Source organism: Anabas testudineus, chromosome 2 (genome assembly GCF_900324465.2).
Source record: "Anabas testudineus chromosome 2, fAnaTes1.2, whole genome shotgun sequence".
Lineage (NCBI taxonomy): Eukaryota > Metazoa > Chordata > Actinopteri > Anabantiformes > Anabantidae > Anabas > Anabas testudineus.
In genome coordinates, this window is record NC_046611.1 from 32,332,756 (window position 1) to 32,354,483 (window position 21,728).

Below are 21,728 nucleotides of genomic sequence, written 5' to 3' on the forward strand. Positions count from 1 at the left end.
CCCCTGGGATTTGTCGCAAAATTTACCCCTGCACCCCACATCCCTGGTGCTTCAGTGGGGGTTATGAGAGATGCAGAGAGTGAGAGACATTCCTGGGCATAATAAGCCACGGTGAATGAAGGATATGGGGGATCAGACCCTGATCCTGATGAGGAGGAGGACGCTGATCAGGAGCTGCTCAGGGGCTGCCAGCAGCACATTGCCAGGTTTTTACTTCATTAGCGTCATGGAAACCCAACATTCCAGCCTCTTGCTTTGGAGCAGGAACGAGCGTTTCGAGACTATGGGGTGGAGGGGATCATTCCCCACTGAGTTAGCACCTCAATACCAAATACACCCTTGATCTTGTTTTGACAGATAGTGTTGAAATTGATCATTTAATAGTTTTTCCCTAAAAACACTCTTTTATCTGACCATTTAACATCAGTTGAATTTACTGTACTAAACTTTACATTACCTAGAAAAAAATTTCACTACAGTAGATGTTTATGTGAAAAAGCTACAAAATTAAGGAAATGATTCCACCTTTTATTTCAGAGCCATGTACCAACACAGAGAAGGGCAGTTAAAATAACTTTACTCCAGCACAAGTCGACTATCTTGGTAGTGAATCAGAGGAAGTTAACTCCATGGTACAGTTCACAAATCCGTAGCTTAAAGCAGAAATCACGTAAACTGGAAAGAAGGTGGCGTTCCACCAATTTAGATGAATATTGCCTAGCCTGGAAAGATAGTTATAATAAATATATAGAAAAGCCCTCCGTAAAGCTTGAACCACATATTATTCTTCATTAATAGAGGCAAATAAGAACAACCCTAGGCTTCTTTTCAGCACTGACAAAGACTCTGTTGAGCCTCTTAGCAGCAATGATTTCATGAATTTCTTTGCAATTAAAATCTACAAGAGAAAAAAATTTATCAGAGCCCTCCTGCAACTGTCATGGATGGTCTCGTATGTACAAACGTACTTACTGCTTTTTTGTAGATCACGCTGAATTAATCTCAATAATTAATGACTGGAACATTTCACTGGGGTTAAAGAAACTGTAGGCTGGTTTAAATCGTATCTATCAGATAGATTCCAGTTTGTGCATGTTAATGATGAGTCCTCCATGAACACAAAAGATAGTTACACAGGGTTTGGTGCTTGGGCTGATTCTTTAACTCTATATATGTCCCCTTTAAATACTATTGTTAGGAAACACTCCAAATTTCCATTGCTTTGCAGATGATACCCAACTATATTTATCTTTAATAATAATAAGTCGCCAGGCTCAGTCTACTGCTGGATTGCCACCAGATACAGACCTTTACCATCCTTATACATGCTAAAAGATTTGGCGTCCAAGGTTTAGTCTGATAGTTAATTCCATACCTTCTATTATTGTTGCTGTCATGTTTTTCTAGTGATTGTTCCATAAATTAAACAAAATTAAATTTATTTTAATTTTCTTATCAAATAGAAATTCATTTGTGTTTTACACTAAGGGTTTTTGCAGTAAATCTTCAAACTGCTGGTTTGGGGGCACAAAATTGAGACAGATTATTTTTTGGAGGAGCTAAAATCAGGGTAATTTAGACTTAAGCAGTTTGCTCATAATGTACTACATAGTGCACCACCATATAGTAAACAGAAGTTGCTTTGTTTTGTAAGGCAAACAGCTAAAAAATATGCCAATCCCTTTTTTAATGTGTAGCAAAAGCAGACTTTGTGGCATCAATGGTTTGACTTTATGAAGCACAGAAGTATTAGGGCTTGACACAATATGACTTGGCAACATTCCTTTAACTCTGACCCTAGCTATGCTCAGTCATGCATTGCAAATCATGGGAGCAATGTATTATTTATGCTTCAAAACATCTGAGAGGACAGAGAGGGTGCTCAATTGCCACAAAGCAAGTGTGAAATCACTGAACATGTCACAACTCAGGCTCCAGAGGTCTGATCAAATCGAATCATCTCATGACAGAGGGGGCAAAATAGGATGTCGGACAGGCTAGCCATGACTAATGTCAATCAAAATCTCTCAATGTGTCCTATTGAATCAGAGCCCAGCTGGACATTTAAAATACTCAGCCCTTAAATAACCAACATTGGACTGTGTATGGGCAGTTGTTTTAAAGAAATTGTGCATTCATCAAAAGCAATGCTGATTCTTGGTTTCATGGGTCTCCTTTGAGATAGTCTTATTGTGACACGCAACCAAATCTAATCAATCACTGTGTGACTCAATAACTGTTTGGTCAAATAATTTCTTCTTTAATTGGCTATGGTGAAGTGCTACATTTTGGCTCTCACCAGTATAGTAGGTTACAGCAAAAAATGACCTTATGGTTTTAAGCCAAATTTGAACCATTTGCCCAACTGGGGTCGTGCAAAATGGGTCCACTTAACCCTTAACACTTGGGCAGGGTCACTGCAATGGGTGGTCCACACATCCCTTCCTTCAAGCAATTACTTACAACCAATGAAACACTGGAAATTATTTAAAAATCTAGGTGAAGTGGTAAAATGTTGCAGTTACATACTAACTGAACAGACATGTTATGACATGTTATAATCATTCTCTTATAAATGAGATACTAAGGGTGAAGTGAAGAATTAGTTTTTCACCCTTCTTTCTGTCAGCCACAGTGAAGCAAGACAATTAACCTCTCTCTCTAGATAGCCCCCATATCACCGTGAGGGGTCCTGCCTCTGTCCTGTTATTTATGAAATACTCGACTTCAGAGAATTCTAAGTTCCAGAGACGAGGATCATTGACGTGGTCTACAATGCCTCCATCAATAACATGGTCAGAACCAAGACCCTGCTCATCCTCGTTGACAGTCTTCCATTGAAGCAGCGGTATGAGGCCCACTATGCAACTCTAAGATGCAAGAAGGGAGCCAAGCTGACTTCAGAGGAGGAAGAGGCCCTGAACAAGAAGAGGTCGAAGAATACTCAGAAGAAATACGATGAGCGGAAGTCAATGCAGATTTATGGTTCGGTGTCTGTGTCATGCAAGTTGGCACGGTCATCCACACCTCAATAGCTTTCCTCGCTTGCTTTTTCTACAACCCAAAAGGACCTAACTTGAGTCTCCCAAGACAGGACAGTCCCCATTACTCTTTGGTTGGATGTTAAACAGGGGTGGATGACCCTGGTCCCTGAGGGCTGGCATCCACTGATCACCCTTTCATTCTGTGTCCACCCCCAGCTAAGATGGTGCTGCTGAATGACAGAACACACCATATCCAGATAATTGGGAATTTGCTGAATTTGTGATTCATATACTGTAATACAGTAGTTTCATTGCCTGATGTTGCAAAAATGTACCCACTAAAAGTATTTTAGATACAAAAAAAAAAAAAAAAAAAAAAACATTCTATTAAATAAATAGCTATAAATGTAGTTTTCCTACTAGTGGCTATATCTAAATCAAGTGACTTTATTAATGGTTGAATATTTTGAGCTAGTCTAAAACTGCAGGATTTCAAATTAAAACAGCCTTATCTAATTCTAGATTACTTTAATCCAGTGTGGGGACTGAAGCATCAGATTCAGAGATGACTTGATCTTATCCACAGGATAAATGTATCGTCTTTGTTTCAAAGCCTTAATCCAAGAGAGGTGAAGCCTTGGTTAAACTGGTTCTTTTTGTTAAATTCAACATTATTACAATGATCTAAAAGCTTCTGTGTATATAAGAAGTCTCCACTGCTGAGTTTCTAAAGAGCACACAATCCTTAGCTTCTCATGTGTAGTGTGGGAATCCCAGAGCTCTATCTGACTGTGTGTGGTAGACACTGACAGCCTTCTGGAACAAAGCTGCCCCAGCGAGAACGGTGCCCATAACATAAATCTTTCCAAAAGGAAGGAAGGAGAGAGATACATACACACAGACACAGAAACACACACACCTCCCTTGGGTTTTAAGTTGAAAACAACTTACAAATCTTTTAGTGTTGTAAGGCTATTAAACTTGACAAGTCAGCACAGTTTAACCACCTGTATACAGTGTGCCATCGCTGCATACATTGTGGGTTGACAAAAGACCAATTTTCAGTTGATGGCACCAAGTACAGTATATCATTTCATGCTTTGTTTCCCCAGACAGATAATATAAATTGACCTGCCATATGTCACAATACTTTTATACTTAAATCCTGGGGGGAACAATCCAAAGATTTAACCCGAGCATGTGAAGTAATTCTAAGACAATGAATGTACTTTTAAAGTACACAGAACAATTAGGGTAATGTAATAAATCCTGTTAGGTAGCTTACTTAGCAAGATAAGTATAGTATTAAATCAAGATCTTTGGAAAAAAGGACCCGACTCCCAAACCTTCAAGATCTTTAAGAAACAATTTCAAAGTAAAGAAGGCTTTTTGTCCTGCCCTTGGCATAATTTATGTCTTTAAATATGGCTGCAGTAAGAGAACCATAAAAGGAAGGCATGAAGAAGCCTGCAATGCTGTACAGTGGATCCCAGACCCAGTGGGATAGACTGTAGAAACAAAGCACAGTCACAGCTATTAAGGAAGTCTGGAATGGTTAGTGAAAAGCCTAAGTAGGGCTAATTTTAGGCTGGTATTTCACAAGGAGTGATTTAGAATGCAAATCACTAAAATAGCATTTAGGCTTTCTCTGAGGACCCAGGCCAAAACCACTTTCCCACAGAGCTTCACTGTCATGGCATAATGCCTAACCAACATCCACAAAAGAAAATAATAACTTTTTTCAGGTACATCAAAAATGGAATGCTACCTCATGATTATGTATTAGATATAAGATCAGTGCAGTAACAGTACCAACAATAATTAGTAGACTGAACTATACTCTCAAAATATTTTTGCTTCACTGCCACATAATTGGTGCTCATGGGCATACATTACATAACACCTGTGGCACATTTTTAGCATGTACCTGTTATCAATTAATCATTAAAATCTCTCTCGTAGTTGAGCTTCCTCGTTTCTGTACTTTTCTGCAGGTATCCTCGGCCCCCGGAGCTGTATATCTTCAGAGTGCAGTTACTGGCCTTACTGACCTGCCCAATGTTTTTCCTGCTTGTTGTTGTTGTTTTTTTTTTGCCTGCTGTTTGTTTGTTTGCCAGCTGGAGCAGTTTGCCTATGAAGAGTCAAAATACCTGTCGACAGGTGCAGAAGTCTCATTAAGAGTTACAGAAATTGTTTGATTGCAGTAATTGCCTCAAAAGCTTATGCAAAATAAATTTGTAAGTTAAAGCTATCATAATTTTTGGCCATGCCAGTTTCAGTAGTTAGTTTTTTTTTTTTTAAATCCTCTGTTGAACCACAACTCATTTACATTTAGACATTTGGCTGACGCTTTTATCCAAAGGAAGTTACAAGTGAGGTAAAAGGTACAAGGCAAAGGCAGGGTAAGCATACGGACCTGCCAAAGGACCCCTAAAGGAGGTAGGCCACAGCCAGGATTTAAACCCAGGTCTACTGCATACTACTGGAGGACAGCAATCTTACCACTACACTATCCAGCCACAGTTTCAAGTTATTTCAGTGACCTTTGTGGGTTAATAATTTCCATAACGGTCAATCTTTTGATAATTGTTTCCAGTAATTTAAATCACTTCCCTGTCACACTCAGCTTCACTGGTTGAACTGTTTGCTGGTGCAGTTTTCCTTCATAAGTGGCTAACACACAACACAGGACATCATTCAGCTTGGCAGAGGTGGCATGAAAACACTGATGACACACCTGTCCAGATCAGACAAACAGTCACAACAATACACACTCACTCCTAAAAATAGATCTTACATGCAGAACAACCGCCTGAAGAGCTTATTTTAAGACCACAGAAACCCCAAAATGATATGAAGGCCAACATTCAAAAAAATCCCCTTCCATTACGTTCATGTCCACTGGACAAGGGCATGGCATTAAGAGGCAATGTAACTGTGAGGATGTTGTGACATGTCCTCCCGATGCATATCAACAGAGGCAAAGTAAAAAACAGAATTCAGTCATGCGTCACTGACTGCATAAGCAACCAAGGATTCATCATGTAATAATTACCTTTTATGGTTGATGTGCATGGCTAGAAAATAAACCTTTTGGCTCAAGAATTCCCCTAGGGAGCAATCCCACAACCCATAGCTATTCTTGACTTGGGAAAGTATCATTTCTGCCAGTTAGCAGCAGCATGTTAGTCTGGAGCTGCCTCCAAGGACAATAGGTGTCAGACTCACATTGTCAACTGTGAATGCAGGCACTGTTGTGAGGAGTACAGGGTAGCTCTAAGCTCAATTTTTTCTTGTGACTATTGCCTCAGCATGGTTTAAAAAAAAAAAAAAAGGTGGGGGGGATTTCCTTCAGTTTCAGTGAGCAGTTGGGGCAATGAGTGGTTTGACCCATTGTCAAGCATTGCAGAGACAATATAGTCATAAATTAGAGGTGGGGATTTAAATCACATCTAATCAAAGCACAAGTCAGTGCCTCCCAACAATCTGTGAGCACCTCCACTACAGCCCTACAGCCCTAAATCTCAACAATGACAGTTTGAATCACAAATCAGATGGATATGATCAAGAAAATAACAGACTTTCTTATTTCATTACACATGAACAAACTTGATAGCCTTTCTCAATGAACTGTGGAACAAAAAGTGAGAAAAAAAAGCTGCTAAGACTCTAAAACCTGAGACTGTTTGCATAGGGTCAAGTGTGCCCCAGTGTTAAGTCACTGATTAATTAAATGTTCTCTTTCACCTTACTTTTTACTGGCATTTGAAATTAATTTACCTATTTTCCTAAACATTTCAAAGACTTAGTTTCTGTATTCATTAGCAGCACAGTGGGCTTTAGCCATCTCATGTTACTTCTACAGAGTTTGTGTAATATTTGGAGAGGACACAAATTATAAACCGGTTTCTTAACGATACACAGCAAGAGCAAAACATCTAGAATGACAGCTGACCTGCATGTGCACACTATGCGTTTATCACCTGTTATTAAACAGACCAAATTCACTACTGAATTTGGCTGATTGCACACCAAGTTAAGAGAATGAAAAAGCAGAACCAAGCATTATTTAAAGCATTCTGCAGTTCCATTAACCTGCAAAGACCAGTTTCTTGTATATGACAATTTGTTGATTTCCCCTGCAACAGGTCACTGAAAAGTCTCTTGAGCTTGAAAAGCACATGTTCTGCTCTCTATAATGCTGACCTGTCAAGCTGGGTCAAGCACCTTTTCTGACCTCTCCAGACAAAAAAGTCTGGGATTCCTTCTTGTGAGGTTTGGGTGTCATGGCACAATGCTGCTTGGGGGGGGGGTCACCACACAGCCACATAGTCTGTTCAACTTGCACAGGCCATTTACACCAGATGTGAGGATTCACAAATGTGGATCTGACCCAAAAGCCAACACCAAACATACCAAGTCAGGAACTGAATAACCACACACACAAATATACTGGCATCAGTTTTTCTCAGACAAGTATCTAAATGTCCTTGTGCTCAACTGTGCTGGAAAGAAGAACCAGTTAATTTGTGGCCACAGTGTGTTTTAGAACATTTAGATTAGCTGGCATTACACCTAATACTTTGTTGGACCAAAATATCTATAAACTTTCTAGCAAAAAGGTGACTGTGTGTTCATTTATCAAATGTAAAAGACATTGAGATAAAGCTTGGTGACTGACCGCACAGTCAAGGCCACAAGTAGGACAAACAGGTAGATAGGCCTAGGGCCTGGGACAGTGTACTCTGTGGTGAAAGCAACAGTGTGTACACAAGAGTGGACTAAGAGATACACTCCGTTATAAATCCCCCTTGCAGTATTTACACAATTACAAGCCCCCCTCTCACATTTCTCTTGCTGGACATTCAAATTTTTTGAAGGACGCCTCCATCTTGTTTATGAGCAAAAAAGAATGAGGTTACTCACACTGCTATGTTTGTGTCATTGTGTTGTTGAAACTGGAAGCACTCACACTATGTATAAGATGAAGGTCCCCATCAACAATGGTCAGTTATTGTAGAAACAAATCATGAATAGGTTAGGAGGTCTACAGACCATTTTTTATCTTTTGAAATAGTGGCAGATGTTGCCGTATTAGAATGTAAACTGATTTATTAAGTCAACTGTGAGACATAAGAAAACTTGAACAGCACTTGGAAAACTGTATTTTAAGCCATTTTATCAATGCCACTCTTTCCAAACATACCTTTAGAGTTGAAAACTTCTTTGAGCTGTAGAAGCACATCGGCAAACTTGCGCACATCACTGACAAGCTGCATGATGTAGTTAGGGTCAGAGACGGGGCTATCTGAGCTCAACGAGCTCCTCTTGGAGAGGCTGGGAGAGCCTGCGGAACCCATGTTAGAGCTAGAGAGTCGGGAAAGGCCTAGGGAGAGTTTGCTTCCACCGCCACTGCCGCCGCCGCCGCCGCCACCACCTCCTCCTCCTCCTCCTCCTCCAGATCCGCCACCAGAACTTTGCCGCAGCATTGCCGCCAGCATGTCTTACTGGACCAGAGGCCCTAAGGCCAGCTGACTTTCACCCCACTGTTCAGCTCTGTTCTCACACCAAACGCTGCACCACAACAGGCCCGAAAGACACTGCAGGAAAAGAAAACTCTTAATAATCCTGCAGTAGAATGACATTAATGACTGTTTTACATGTAGGACACACAGGTGGGTTTAAGCAGGATATCCACTCTAACAGCAACAGGTACAACTGGCCATTTTCATCTTGCCTTAACATGAATCGTCTTTGTCATTACTTTGAAATCTTAGAAATCTTCAAGCGGTGGATTTTTGCCCGTTTCCATTTTAATTGGCAAAAATCAATCTGCAGTGACTTTTAACTGGTTTTATCAGTTCTGGTGTGATCTGGTGTGTTTTATATTTCACAATCACAGTGCTGTTTAAATCGTGTGAAAATGTAAGAAGTAATTAAAGTTATAAATAAATCTCCACATTCTTCATTTTAATGAAGTAATTACACACAACACAATCTAAAATAGGGGTCATCGTTTTCGTAATGAACTTCTCTAAAACAAGCTGTATTCTTTTCGCACATGTTGTGCACTTTAATGTAGTGTTTGTGACATTCATAGGAGGAAAGTAAAAACCCAACCGGTCGTTTATTTCCCTTTAACAGCACATACACACTGCATCTAAACACATGTTGGAAAAAACAGGACATTTCTCATTAAAAAGGCGAAAATGTGATCATTTATTACTTGTCGGTAAATAAGATAAAACTACTTTTAATCTGAGACGGATGATTAAATTGGACATTATAATTTAGCATGCATCAAATCTAACAAGCCAGACTTCGTTCATTACAGTCTCTGACACTGTGCGACCATTTGTTCTGGAGACCAGAAGACAAGTGTGCACATTGTTATTTTATAGAAGGACGAAATACTACGTAAACGTAATGTACGCCGAATAAATATGTGTGCCAACCACGAACAGAAGAACAGGTATTTACAAGCAAAAGAAGTACAGTACTAACATTACTAACATTACTAGCATTCAACGTGGGCGGAATTCGCGTGTAATCCGCTGTGAAGGGACCGAGCTCGCTGTTCTATAGTTACTCTGCTCCTCTTAAACACGTTAGTTAAGATAACAGTCAGCCGCTGTTTGCTTGTAGCTAATGTTCAGTTACCAAAACTAAGGTTTAAACAGCACAAACGCTAAATAACATACCTGCAATGGAGTCCTGAAACATTTCAGCCGAGAAAACCGTCTCGACCGATGTTCCGTCTGGAGAAAGATAAATGAATCCGCAACCCCGGAGCTGTCCGAGCGGCTCAGCCACGGATCACCGAGACCTCCCTGTCCAGCTCAGCCACAGCTCACCGAGACCTCCCTGTCCAGCTCAGCCACAGCTCACCGAGACCTCCCTGTCCAGCTCAGCCGCACTCACCGCGTTCAGTCGCCTCCTCTGCCCATGTGATGCTGGCTGGAACTTGTGATTGGCGTGTGTACGGATTCGTGCGTGTGCGTGTGCGCGTTAGGGATTATGTGCGAGTCCTCCCTTAACAACAGGTGTCTGAAGTTTTAACTTCATAAACGGAACGTGGTCTGTACCGATGTAACGATGCAGTCTCTGTTATCCCTTCAAAATGTGCGCTTTCATAACAGTCTGCTTCAGATCAATGTGAAACACAGAATATTAGGGAGGTTTACATCTCTAAGAAATACGCTGCAGTAGGGATCTTCATATTTTGACTCCTATCTGATATTAACTTTCAAACCTTATCACAGTGTATTCACAAATATTCTTACATGCAAAGCAGAGAGAGAGAGATAAGATCATCTAAGATCAAACATTCAAGGATCAAAAACAACACACGTATGCTGCAGTGTACATGATCCTCTAGACAGGACACATGTGACATCTGCTGGAGAAACTACTGCAGTGCAGTCAAACAAAGTAGATGCTCGTTACATTAAGTGATCTGTTGAGAAGTACGTCCATCCATCATCTTAACCGCTTGTGCCCTGAAGGGTCTCTGAACATGACACACAGAGACAGACACCTATGGGCCCACGGGCAGTGTAGAGTCACCAATTTTCCCTAACCCCTAACCCTAAAATACATGTCTTTAAAGGGACAAGGAAGCTGGAGTACCTGGAGAAAACCAACAAGAAATGGTTATGTCCCATGGTTGTGTTGGATATTCACAAAAAATGTTGTGTTTCCTTTAACCAGGGAACATATTAAAAACACAGTATCAAAATTTGCACAGCATCAAATACACATTGCATGCAACTGTTTACTGCACTGATGGTTGAATGCGGAAATTGTCAATTGCAGCTTAAAATGATTTGGTATTTCTGTCAGTTGTTCACATCTGTGAAGATACTCAGTCATCCAGGTCATGGTTATCTCGAAAGAGGCTGTTCAGTAGCAGCTGGATTTGTTTTAAACTTCCATTCAGAAGGCCCCTGGACTGATGAGTTCAAATGTTCAATTCAATTTTATTTGTATATCGTTAAATCACAAGAGTGAAGTTGATTTTATCTAACAAACTGAAACAGGTTTTCCTTGCTGTAACCATTGCTATTGTTAAAACAGATGTTTAAAAGTGATGAGAACCAACATCCCCAGTCCTCCATGTGTTTGTGTTAACATAATATCAGGTTTCAAATTACTTAAACGCTCAAATGGACATCTTCCAAGGTTGTAGCTTTTTAACTTTGGACTTTGGATGTTGATCTGCAGGACAAGGTTCAACATATTTCAATTTTCTATCCTTTAATTGAAAAAGAAAACTCCGGTTGATGCTGTAAATCACTAAGTGTGACCCGGTTACCAGAAGAAGAAGAAGGGGGCTTTTATTTTGAAACATACACGATCCTTCCTGCTGTAGAGGATGTTGGAGATTGAATGGCGGTGTGTCAGTCTGTTGTTGTTCAGTTTTCTGTGAAGATGTACTTCTAGAGACAGGAAAAGTGACTGCTACTAGCTTAGCTCAGTGCTGCGGTCATGTCTTCTCACAGCATTGCTGCTGGAGGGATTCACGGGCTTCTTCTCAAACTTCACGAAGCACTTTCAGACGAAGACACCCGAGCTGCAGCGTTGACATGTAACGATATCATCGTTGACCTGGCACAGGAGTGCATGCTAACATCAACCGAGACTGAACTCGGTAAGCTAGTGGAGTTCATCAGTTAACGTCGGCACTCCTCTCAGTGTCAGTCTTTGTAGAAGCTACTTAAAAGTTCGTCAAACCGAAAATATGCCAATAACATTTTATTTACTTTGCATGTGTCATGTTAGTCTCTTCCGCCAAAACTGTGTTGGGGGCGGTAACTCGAGAAAGCTGGATAATAACCATGTGATTCTTTGTTAACGAGCAGACTAACAACACGCAACAAATGACGGATTGTTAGAATTGAAGTTCAAACGGGTTTCAGTAGATGTGTTTTAACTGTGTTTAACCACTGAATGACTCTGCAGTTCCTTGTGGGATTCACCGTTTAGTTCCAACTATATGCAAAATGCATGTTTGCAGTCAGTTTCCTGATGTGTGCATAGCGGGATCATGAAAGTTGATATTATCTAATGTAATGTAATGGTGACAGTGTTATAATAACTGGTGGAATCACCTTTGGCAGCAGTAACTTCAAGTAAGCTCTTTCATTAGTTAGTCATTTAAAACAGTTGGGGCGATGTGAAGCTCAGTCGGTTGAGCAGTTAGAAACCTACAGTAGCGCCATCATCTACTGCAGCTCTCCCAACAACGATTTCCCAAAGGAGATCAATAAAATATGGAAATGATGATTATTATGAAGCATCTAGAACTCACACAGACTCTTTAAATATACTTGATAAAATATAGATGTCTGTTTCTACCAGTAAAAGAACAAAATACAGAAAGTCATGTTGAAAAACAAATATTAGTGGTAAGAGAGAAAGGTGATGATTTTCATATGATTCAATTTTCTCCTCTGTCATTGTGCCAAAGCTTTACAGACATCCTTATTGTTCTCAAAAGACTACGGACTGCTGATTTTTCTCAGGAAGTCTGTGCCATCAGAGGAGGTAGGTTCACTATGAAGGAACATCTGGTGCAGCAGAGAGAAAATTTGTATTTCTATGTCAGTGTGATGACCTGTTTTCCAGCTCCTGGACACAAGAGTTAAGATCTTATGTTTTTTGGAGACGTTCTTGGACAAGGTTTCACCACGGATCAAAGGCTGGGAGAACACTTACGCCATTGATATAAGAGTACGTATTGTGCTGTTTGTTGTCTTTTAATAGTAAAATCATTAAGTATTGGTTTCTTTTTGTATTGGTATAACTTCCTTGTGCATCCTGTAGAAATTAAATTTAACTTGATACATTTACAAACTCATCTTTTTATACATTTTTTGCACAGTTTCTCTTTTGTCTTTGATTCTGATGTTTATAGCATCTTCCTTGGGTTAAGGTAACATTTAAAGCTGATGAAAAACACCCTGTCTCTACCCATTTCTACAGATATACAGTATCTCTCAGTATAATACAAGACAATTAAGCACTAGCACAGACTTACAAAATCACAAATGATAATTACTATTATTAATTACTAATTATTCATTTTTATTGTGTGCAGGACACGTGCATGTCTTTGTATACAAAGGAAAAAGTAGCCAAATGTAGGACCCCAGTGCTGGAGCTCCTTATTAAGGTTGGTTTCTGCTTAGCCTTCTTTAACATAAGGCTAATTATGCCTGGTGTTGCCCTCAGACCTGTGGCGGAGAGCCATTAAAAATAAACTTACTTACAACATACTTATCCCTAGGATCTTGTGAGAGTTTGTTAAATATAGCACATTATGATTTTAAAACAAGATTACCAATACTAGAAAGTATCTACACTACAGTACACTTTGTGGTAGAGACATCTAAAAGTAACCACATCCTCTTATAGGTTCTCCAAACAACAAAGGCTTCCAGTGTCGCCGCAGACTTCAAAATTAATGAAATATTCAACAGATATTACAGTGAGCTTTGTCAGAAGAGCAGACTACCCGATTCAGGTGAGGCTTCATATAGTACCACACTTTGTTTTGACATTGTTAACAGAACAACTTTATTCAGGCTATAAAATGTAAATCACTGAAATGTGTTTATTCATTTTTGGGGGGGCCGGGGTATAGTACTTGGCAAAATCTATGAGTTGCTGGGAGTTCTTGCTGAGGTCCACCCCAGTGAGATGGTCAGCAACTCTGACAAACTCTACAAAGCCTATCTAGGGGAGCTCAAAGAACAGGTTTGTTTTGCACTGATATCACTCAAATGAAGAAAGGGAATGGATGGTGGAATGTCTGATTCCATTACAGGCCTACAGCTTGTTATAGACCTTGTTTTTATAGCATATAAACTGTAGCTAGTTGAGCTTTTTTTTCCAGATGACTTCATCAACAAAGGAACCCAAACTTTTTGTTGTTGCTGGATGTTTGAGAGGAATAACTGCCCTGATGGTCAACTTCACTAAAACCATGGAAGAAGGTGAGAGCTTGTGTGTGTTTTTGCTAATTGTTTGTGGTTCACAATGACTAAGACAACAAACAAAATCATACTTCTATTTCTGTGGCTGCATGGTTAGTGTGTCTTTGATTTGCAGACCCGGAAACGTCGAAGGAAATCTTTCAGTACGCCCTAAAGTCAATCAGTCCTCAGGTATAGTAAATGTCATTGTCTCAGATAACCGTCCTTTACATTTGTGTACCCTGCATAGGAAGGAAAGAGATGTGGGCACATTGGCACTGAACTTCAACTAAATGTGTCAGTAGGAACAAGCAGTACAAACTGTCACTGTAGCTGAAACTAGCTTATATAGATCTTGTGTGCACATCCATTACTCAATATTGTTGAAGCCCAGTGAAGTTGACTCACTTGAAATTAGGCCATATAATGAGTGACCAGTCATTCCTATAATGGACTCTGGTTGAAATGTGGCATCTAAAACAAAGCATCACAATTAATTTGATGAAACGTATATGAATGCGTAAATGTACGCTAGTATGAATATCTGTAAGTACTTACGAGTACTTGGGTCCTGTATGTCATTATTTTGACTCTAGCACACTATGCTTGTGCCTACTAATTAATGGCATGTAGAGCAGTGTTGAAGCTCCATTTACGAACTGCATTTTACCAGCAACTTCTTTACACTATGTATTTATTATTATTACTCTTTTCTTTGTTTGTGTTTGTTTTTCCATTCTTTTTGTAGATGGAAATGAGTCGATATGCAGTAACATTTGGTAAGGCCTGTTGTTTTCAAATGCAAAATAAAGACTTTCAAAACTAATTCACTCAGTAAATACAGCGCCAAGAAAAACTTTGTGAACCTTTTGGAATTTCATGGTTTTCTGCATTAATTTGTCATAAAATGTGCTCTGCTCTTTATCTAAGTCACAACAATAGATGTGTTGCTGAAAGCTGTCCTGCCCTTTAAAAACACACACCAGTTTTGGGTTTACTGGTTTCAAGAAGCACGGCCTGATGTGAACCATGCCTCACAGAAAAGAGCTCTCAGAAGACCTACGATCAAGAATTGTTGACTTGCAAGAAGCTGGAAAGGGTTATAAAAGTATCTCCAAAAGCCTTGATGTTCATGTGTCCACGGTAAGACAGACTGTCTACAAATGAAGAAAGTTCAGCACTGTTGCTACTCTCCCTAGGCGTGGTCGTCCTGTAAAGATGACGCAGAATGCTGAATGAGGTAAAGAGGCATCCTAGAGTGTCAGCTAAAGACTTACAGAAATCTCTGGCACATGCTAACATTTTTGTTGACATTTACAATAAGGAAGACATCAAACAAGAATGGAGTACATGGGAGGACAACACGGAGGAAGCCATTTGCTGTCCAAAAAAATATTGCAGCATGTTTGAAGTTGCAAAAGAGCACCTGGATGTTCCACAGCACTACTGGCTAAATATTCTGTAGACAGATGAAACCAAAATTGAGTTGTTTGGAAAAAAACACACAACACTATGTCGGGAGAAAAAAAGGCACAGCACACCAACATCAAAACCTCATCCCCACTGTAAAACATGGCAGAGGGAGCATCATGGTTTGGGGCTGCTTTGCTGCCTCAGGGCCTGGACGGATTGTTGTCATTGATGGAATACGCCTTCTGGAGTGGCCCAGTCAGAGTCCTGACCTCTACCCAATTGAAATGCTGTGGCATGACCTTAAGAGAGCCATTCACACCAGATATCCCAAGAATATTGCTACACTGAAACAGTTTTGTGAAGAGGAGTGGTCCAAAATTACTCCAGATCATTGTGCAGGTCTGACCTGCAACTACAGGAAACGTTTGGTTGAGGTTACTGGTGCCAAAGACGGGACAACCAGTTATTAAGTCCAAAGGTTCACATACTTTTTCCACCCTGCACTGTGAATGTTATGTTCAATAGAAACATGAAAACATATAATGTTTGTGTACTATTATTTTAAGCAGACAGTGTATTTCTATTGTTGTGAGTCAAATGAAGATCAGAGCACATTTTATGACCAATTAATGCAGAAAACCATGAAATTCCAAAAGGTTCACAAAGTTTTTCTTGCCACTGTAATTTGATAGTTTAATTGTAATTAAATTGCAGAGGTGGACAGAGGCAAAATGATAGAAAGTGGGTGCAAATACTTGATTGTATATCTGCTTCTTAAACAGCTGGACTTAGATTATTTGCCAGACATGCTTCACAGTTCAGCAGCTGCCTGATGGACCACTACAAAACTTTGTTCGAGGTCATGTCTAAACTCTGTGGACACATCAACGCTCAGATGAAGAAGACAAGTTACTATGCACTTGAGGCCTTCCTCAAACAGGTAAACTCTTGAAGACACACGGACAGAAACCATGAAACCAGAAAGCGTACTGCAGTGGTGCTTCAAAGTGTCAAATGTTGTGTGTTTTTATACACATCTGACTGAAAACACGATCAGGGCCCCTATTTTTTCAAGCTGCTAAAAGTGGGAATAAAAACACTGCTACGTCTGAGCACATAGAAGGTTCTTTATTAAGCCTCTTACTTTCAGTAATGAGAATGACTACTGCTAAGACTACTAGGAAAGGTTGTGAAAGTATGATGTGTTTTACTTTTTGTTGAGATGCTCTCAGCAGTGCTCACAACATGAGTATATATTATATGTTGGTATAATGTGTGTGCCATTGATAAATCTCAACAAACCCAGAGAAACCAATGACTTGTGTAACTGCAGTTTGTTTTTGTAGACTGATGCTGAGTGATAGAGAAATTAATACATCTGCAGATTGTCTTTGGTGCTTTAAGGGTGATCAAATTGTTTGAATATTTGTCCATGATGAACAAAACATTCTTATAAAGCTGCACTTTATCTTTTAATAAGAACCATTAGGTTGCAGTGATCTTGGTTTCTTTGGCGACAACACGTGTTCTTTCCTTCTGATGGAGCACTTGTATTGCCTTTCGCCTTGCTATTCTGCTTTGCACATCATTCTGATTCAGTGTTTGTCTGATGGCCTGTTGATCCTTTAACATCACCCTGGGAATCTCTGTGACCTTGATTGCTGAACGCCTCACTGTTGTTAATGTTTTCCATCCGACAGCAGTTTTGTCCAACCTGCTGAACAATCACTTTGTTCTAAGGTTCTCATAAAATGATCATTATCCACTTGTGATCAAGATCAGACTTTAGGCAGACCACAATTTGTGTTTTTAGCCTGCCACACTCATACCTGACTACCTGACTCTTTAAATGGACTGATAATTGTTATTTATATGAGTACCTGGTGATGGGCTTGTTTGTTTGTTTGTTTGTTTGTTTGTTTTATTGTTTCTAGTTTTATGTAGAACTAATTTTAGGGTTAGGTTATACACTACTAATCAAGATTAGTGGCACAGTTCTAAGCTGTTCGTCCTGATACCAAATCAGCCAAAGAATCAATACGTTTGAGCCTAACTTATTTCTGATCATTTTTCAGGTTGCAATGCTGGTAGCAGATAATATTGAGGAGCACAAAAGCAAGTTAAAGTTCTTCATGCAGAAGTTCTGTGGCATCATTAGGACTATGGACTCAACACACAAAGAACTGTCCATTGCCATACGTGGATATGGATTCTTTGCCGCTGTATGTATGCATGCCTATTGACTGTTCCAGTTAATAGTCATAAAACAAAATCTTTGATCTATTATTGTTGTTCCTGTCCTTACTTTATGTAGACAGCAAAAAGTAATGGATAAACAGTTGAAATAGTTAGCAACTGCAAAAACAATATATATAAAAATTGGAATGGATAAAATTGTGGATAAATTGTTAAAATACACTTTTACAGTACACATACATAAATTATAATATTCACTTTGAAATCATTAATATATGGTAAATATTCAGATTAAAAGCTGTTCAGTGACACATTTAGAACATGACTGGTGTTGATGAAAGGGTGCCTAAGTACTATATGCACCAACTAGGTATAATTTTCTTTTTTCCTCTATAGCCATGCAAGAAAGTTTGCCCCCAAGATGTGGACTTGATGTACACAGAGCTGATTCAGCGCTGTAAGCAGATGTATCTGACGGAGTCTGACGGGGAGGATGACAGCTTCTACCAGCTGCCCAGCTTCCTGGACTCTATAGCCAGTGTCTTAATTCACCTGGATAAGGTAACAAATTCACTCTGTCATTAACCTAGTATTGAATAACAGCAACACCCAAAATGCTCCTCTCAGTGGTGCACTGCACTGAATTGTGTCTGCCAGAGTAAAATATATGTGACTCTCAGCTTCGTGTGTATGGCCTCAGATTCCAGAGTTGTACACACCCCTGCTGGAACGTCTTATTGTGGTGCAGATCGACAGCTTCCCTCAGTACAGTGATAGAATGCAGACCACTTGTTCCAGGTCCATCCTTAAGGTGCTAGTGGCCATAGCCTCCAAAGGTCCTGTGCTGTGGAGTTTCATTAGTTCTGTGGGTAAGTCTGTCATGAGAACACTACTGTACAGTAAGAGTGTCAAACAAAGATCAAAAACACAATTGTTTGTCAGTTACTGTTTTAACAACAGGTAGACATTTGTATAATATGCAGTTGTTTTATACAGCTATTTGTTTGTGTAATTATCTTAAGTAATGTGTGTGTGTGTGTGTGTGTGTGTGTGTGTGTCTTTGTTTAAGATTAAAAGATGAATACACTTGTGTAATGCATCTATTTACACCTAGATGCAATAAACAGCTTAGAACCTAGCACCATTTATATCAGACAACCCAAATTTCAAGTGTATTAGTATTAGAATGTGACTCACAGGTGTTTCCTGTGAGATTGACTGTTCAAACAATAAACTGCTCAATATTACTACTCTTGGTTTAAACCATGGGTCTCACCTGTGAGGACTGCATCTGATGTTGAAAGGAATGGATTTGATGGAAACTATATAGCTGTCTGTAGTAGAAAAAATGTGAATATGAGAAAAGACACTGCAAAGGCATTGGACATAGCCAGCACAACAATTTGGAATGTTTGGATAAAAGCGTCTGCAAATTACTAAATGTACATGCAACCAAAAACAGTATTAGGTTTTATTTGCTTTAAAACTTTGTGTTACGGTATCTTTGATACTTTAATGCAAATTTGGGTTATCTGATACTAAAGGTTGCTCTGTCTGTTAATGTAAATGCCATAAAATAAACAATAAAAAAGGAGAAATTTCATCTCATATATATATATATATTTTGATATTAAACCAAAATAATGTAAAGACTTTGAGACTGTAGTGGTGATGAAGAGCTCCCAAAAATACACACAAAAGCACGTTTTAACAACCTGCTGCTTTTGAATCAGGAGATCAGGACATAACACCTGCTAAAACATCAACTTTTGTTTCTTTTTCAGTGCACCAGGGCTTGATTAGAGTCTGTTCAAAACCTGTCGTGCTTTCTGAGGTCAGATGATTTTAAGGTGTTGTTAAAGGAATGAATTTATATGTAATGTGCATTGTAGTTCACTTTGTCTAAATCCAACAATCTTTTTTTCTTTATACAATTTTTTGTCCTTTCTTCTCTCAGGACAAAGACAATGGAAATTCTCACTCTCAGTCTTCCCAAGTTCGTACTGGAAAATGGAAAGTTCCATCTAGTCACAACTACCTTGGTCTATTTAAAGGACTTTTAGACTGTGATCAGTTGAAGGTACAGCTATGTAATTTGTCTGCTGCTGCTTGGATTAGCCATAATAAAAAAAAAAAATTAAAAAATGGTAAAGATGTTGGATACTCTTGTATGTATAATGCACATTACAATTTTGTATTCTATTTGAAAACTGTACATGTATTTCAAAATACTACCAATACCATATCTGCTTTCAAATGATTATGTACCATAATGCGAATTTGCTTGTGGCTGCTTACTGTACTGTTAAAGTGTTAAAACCCTTCCAGGGTCCTGAATGTGAACCAAGCTGTACCCGTTTGTTAGGAGGTGATGCTTTGTATACTGAAGGGGAGATTGTTTTATTATTCTTAAGTGTAAGGGATCCTTGAAATGGTTGATGAAAAATATTAAGTAAATGATAAATGTTAAGTTGAATCTCTGTTTCTCTGCAGGACTCGGGATTTTTGGATGGAGCTTTTGAAAGTCAGAATGCCGCTCTTGTGTCTTTGAGCCGTCTCTTTTATGATGAGTTAGTGAAATCAGTTCTCCGGATAGTGGAAAAGTTGGACCTTTCTGTGCAGAAAGTGACAACAGGGGAGGAGGTGAGGTTTCACTCTCAAGTCCCACTTTGATATGGTTCGACTTTTGTAAAATATAGCTGTTAGGTGCACCAATACAATGATCTGATAGGCATGTCTATGTCATGATTGTTGTTTGCATGAAAATGTTACGTATTGTGTATCTTTTTATACTACTGGCAGCGTCAGTTTAATTATATGCAGTTCAGTTGATCTTTGATGCTATGGTTTTTGTCAGGCTCCAGAAGATACAGCCCAGGTCCTGCCTTCTTCTGACCCCACAGCTCATCTGTTACCCAATAAGGTCAAAGACTTCACGGCCTTCATCAACCTTGTTGACTTCTGCAGGTGAACGACACAACTTTACGCAACACTCCTTCTAAGCACAGAAAATGAACACAACTCTGTAGGATGAAACTCTGTGGGAAACTTTTAGACACCCTAATTGTAACCATACTTAATTTACTTACTTCTAGCACATTGACGGTTTCAAGTGAATACTGTTTTCTTTTTCCTTCCTTTGCAGTGAGTTGTTGCTGACGAAACATTTGGAGTATTTCCAGTGCTGGATGTATCCCTTGAGCCATGAACTTATCCTGCACTCCATACGAAATCCACTCGTCAGTGGCTTTTACAAGCTGCTGTCTGTCACCATGAAAATTGCTAAGAGAATCAAGTACTACCAGGTAATATTGCTACTAGTGCAAAGCATTTTCTCTGGCATGTGAAATATATCATTATTATTAATATTATTATCATATTGATGTTGTACAAATCTACATTTAAACAGGGAGTTGACCTGAGAAGTTCAACATGCACCCAGAATGACACAGTGAAAAGTGCTTGTTTTGCTCTCTTCTCCAAATTTGGAAAAGAGGTAGTTTCTCTTCACACTACTTTATGGGAATGTAATAATACAAATTAGCCCTGCCCGAGAACCTAATGTGTAGTGTAATCTGAGTAACTCGTTTTTCCATTAGGTCTGTGCGAGAATTAAGCAGTACAAAGATGAGTTGCTGGCATCCTGCTTGACATTTATCCTCACACTCCACCACAACATTGTAGCTCTGGACATCAAGGCCTACTGTCCTGCACTGGAGGTGGGATCTTACTTTTTTTTAAATCGTGTATTTGTTATTAAAAAGGAAACCTCATATACAGGTGTCTTACTGCAGTAATTTTCAGCTAGTGATACTTTTTACCTCACAGGGTATTGTAGTTTCCAAATAATTTGATTAAAGGAATTAGGAATTATATATCAATTAAAAATTAGTCCAGGCTCCTTACAGTGTTCTGTATAGCTTTTGTGTAGAGTTAAAACTGTTTGCTACTAGACTTGTTACAGAGTGTTTTTGTATGTACATTTAGGCGGCTCTGAAGTTGGGTCTGAGCCATGTTCCTTTGGCCAGTGCAGCCCTAGATGCTCTTGAGGACTGGTCCTCCAACATTTCTATGGAGATCATACAGCCGTGCTACCCCAACATCCTTCCTCTTCTGGATGGATACCTGAAAACCACCGTCAACCACAGTAAGCCAATGT

General features: G+C 39.3%; 2 protein-coding genes across 4 annotated transcripts in view; one reads left to right on the forward strand and one right to left on the reverse strand.

Annotated features, from left to right (window-relative positions):
- arhgap29a (Rho GTPase activating protein 29a) overlaps positions 1–9,927 on the reverse strand; it is a 29,616-nt gene extending 19,689 nt beyond the window's left edge. The window contains exons 1-3 of one of the 3 annotated variants that reach the window (XM_026364295.1): positions 9,845–9,918; positions 9,686–9,810; positions 8,191–8,584 (exon numbers count right to left, since the gene is read on the reverse strand). In XM_026364295.1, coding sequence (XP_026220080.1) covers positions 8,191–8,485 — 295 coding nt within the window. In that variant the 5' untranslated portion in view covers positions 8,486–8,584; positions 9,686–9,810; positions 9,845–9,918. Of the gene's footprint in view, positions 1–8,190; positions 8,585–9,685 lie in introns of all 3 variants that reach the window. The other 2 variants (XM_026364294.1, XM_026364297.1) reach the window with 2 other exon arrangements.
- A 1,434-nt stretch (positions 9,928–11,361) lies between these two features.
- The window catches only part of prkdc (protein kinase, DNA-activated, catalytic subunit), a 40,367-nt gene continuing 30,000 nt past the window's right edge, over positions 11,362–21,728 (forward strand). The window contains exons 1-21 of the mRNA XM_026361928.1: positions 11,362–11,634; positions 12,454–12,530; positions 12,612–12,716; positions 13,084–13,158; positions 13,401–13,509; positions 13,630–13,742; positions 13,882–13,981; positions 14,097–14,152; positions 14,709–14,739; positions 16,156–16,313; positions 17,449–17,595; positions 17,966–18,130; positions 18,270–18,438; positions 19,354–19,403; positions 19,527–19,649; positions 20,063–20,212; positions 20,427–20,536; positions 20,715–20,874; positions 20,979–21,065; positions 21,169–21,288; positions 21,557–21,716. Of these exons, the coding sequence (XP_026217713.1) occupies positions 11,472–11,634; positions 12,454–12,530; positions 12,612–12,716; positions 13,084–13,158; positions 13,401–13,509; positions 13,630–13,742; positions 13,882–13,981; positions 14,097–14,152; positions 14,709–14,739; positions 16,156–16,313; positions 17,449–17,595; positions 17,966–18,130; positions 18,270–18,438; positions 19,354–19,403; positions 19,527–19,649; positions 20,063–20,212; positions 20,427–20,536; positions 20,715–20,874; positions 20,979–21,065; positions 21,169–21,288; positions 21,557–21,716 (2,428 nt within the window). The 5' untranslated portion in view covers positions 11,362–11,471. The remainder of the gene's footprint in view (positions 11,635–12,453; positions 12,531–12,611; positions 12,717–13,083; positions 13,159–13,400; positions 13,510–13,629; positions 13,743–13,881; positions 13,982–14,096; positions 14,153–14,708; positions 14,740–16,155; positions 16,314–17,448; positions 17,596–17,965; positions 18,131–18,269; positions 18,439–19,353; positions 19,404–19,526; positions 19,650–20,062; positions 20,213–20,426; positions 20,537–20,714; positions 20,875–20,978; positions 21,066–21,168; positions 21,289–21,556; positions 21,717–21,728) is intronic.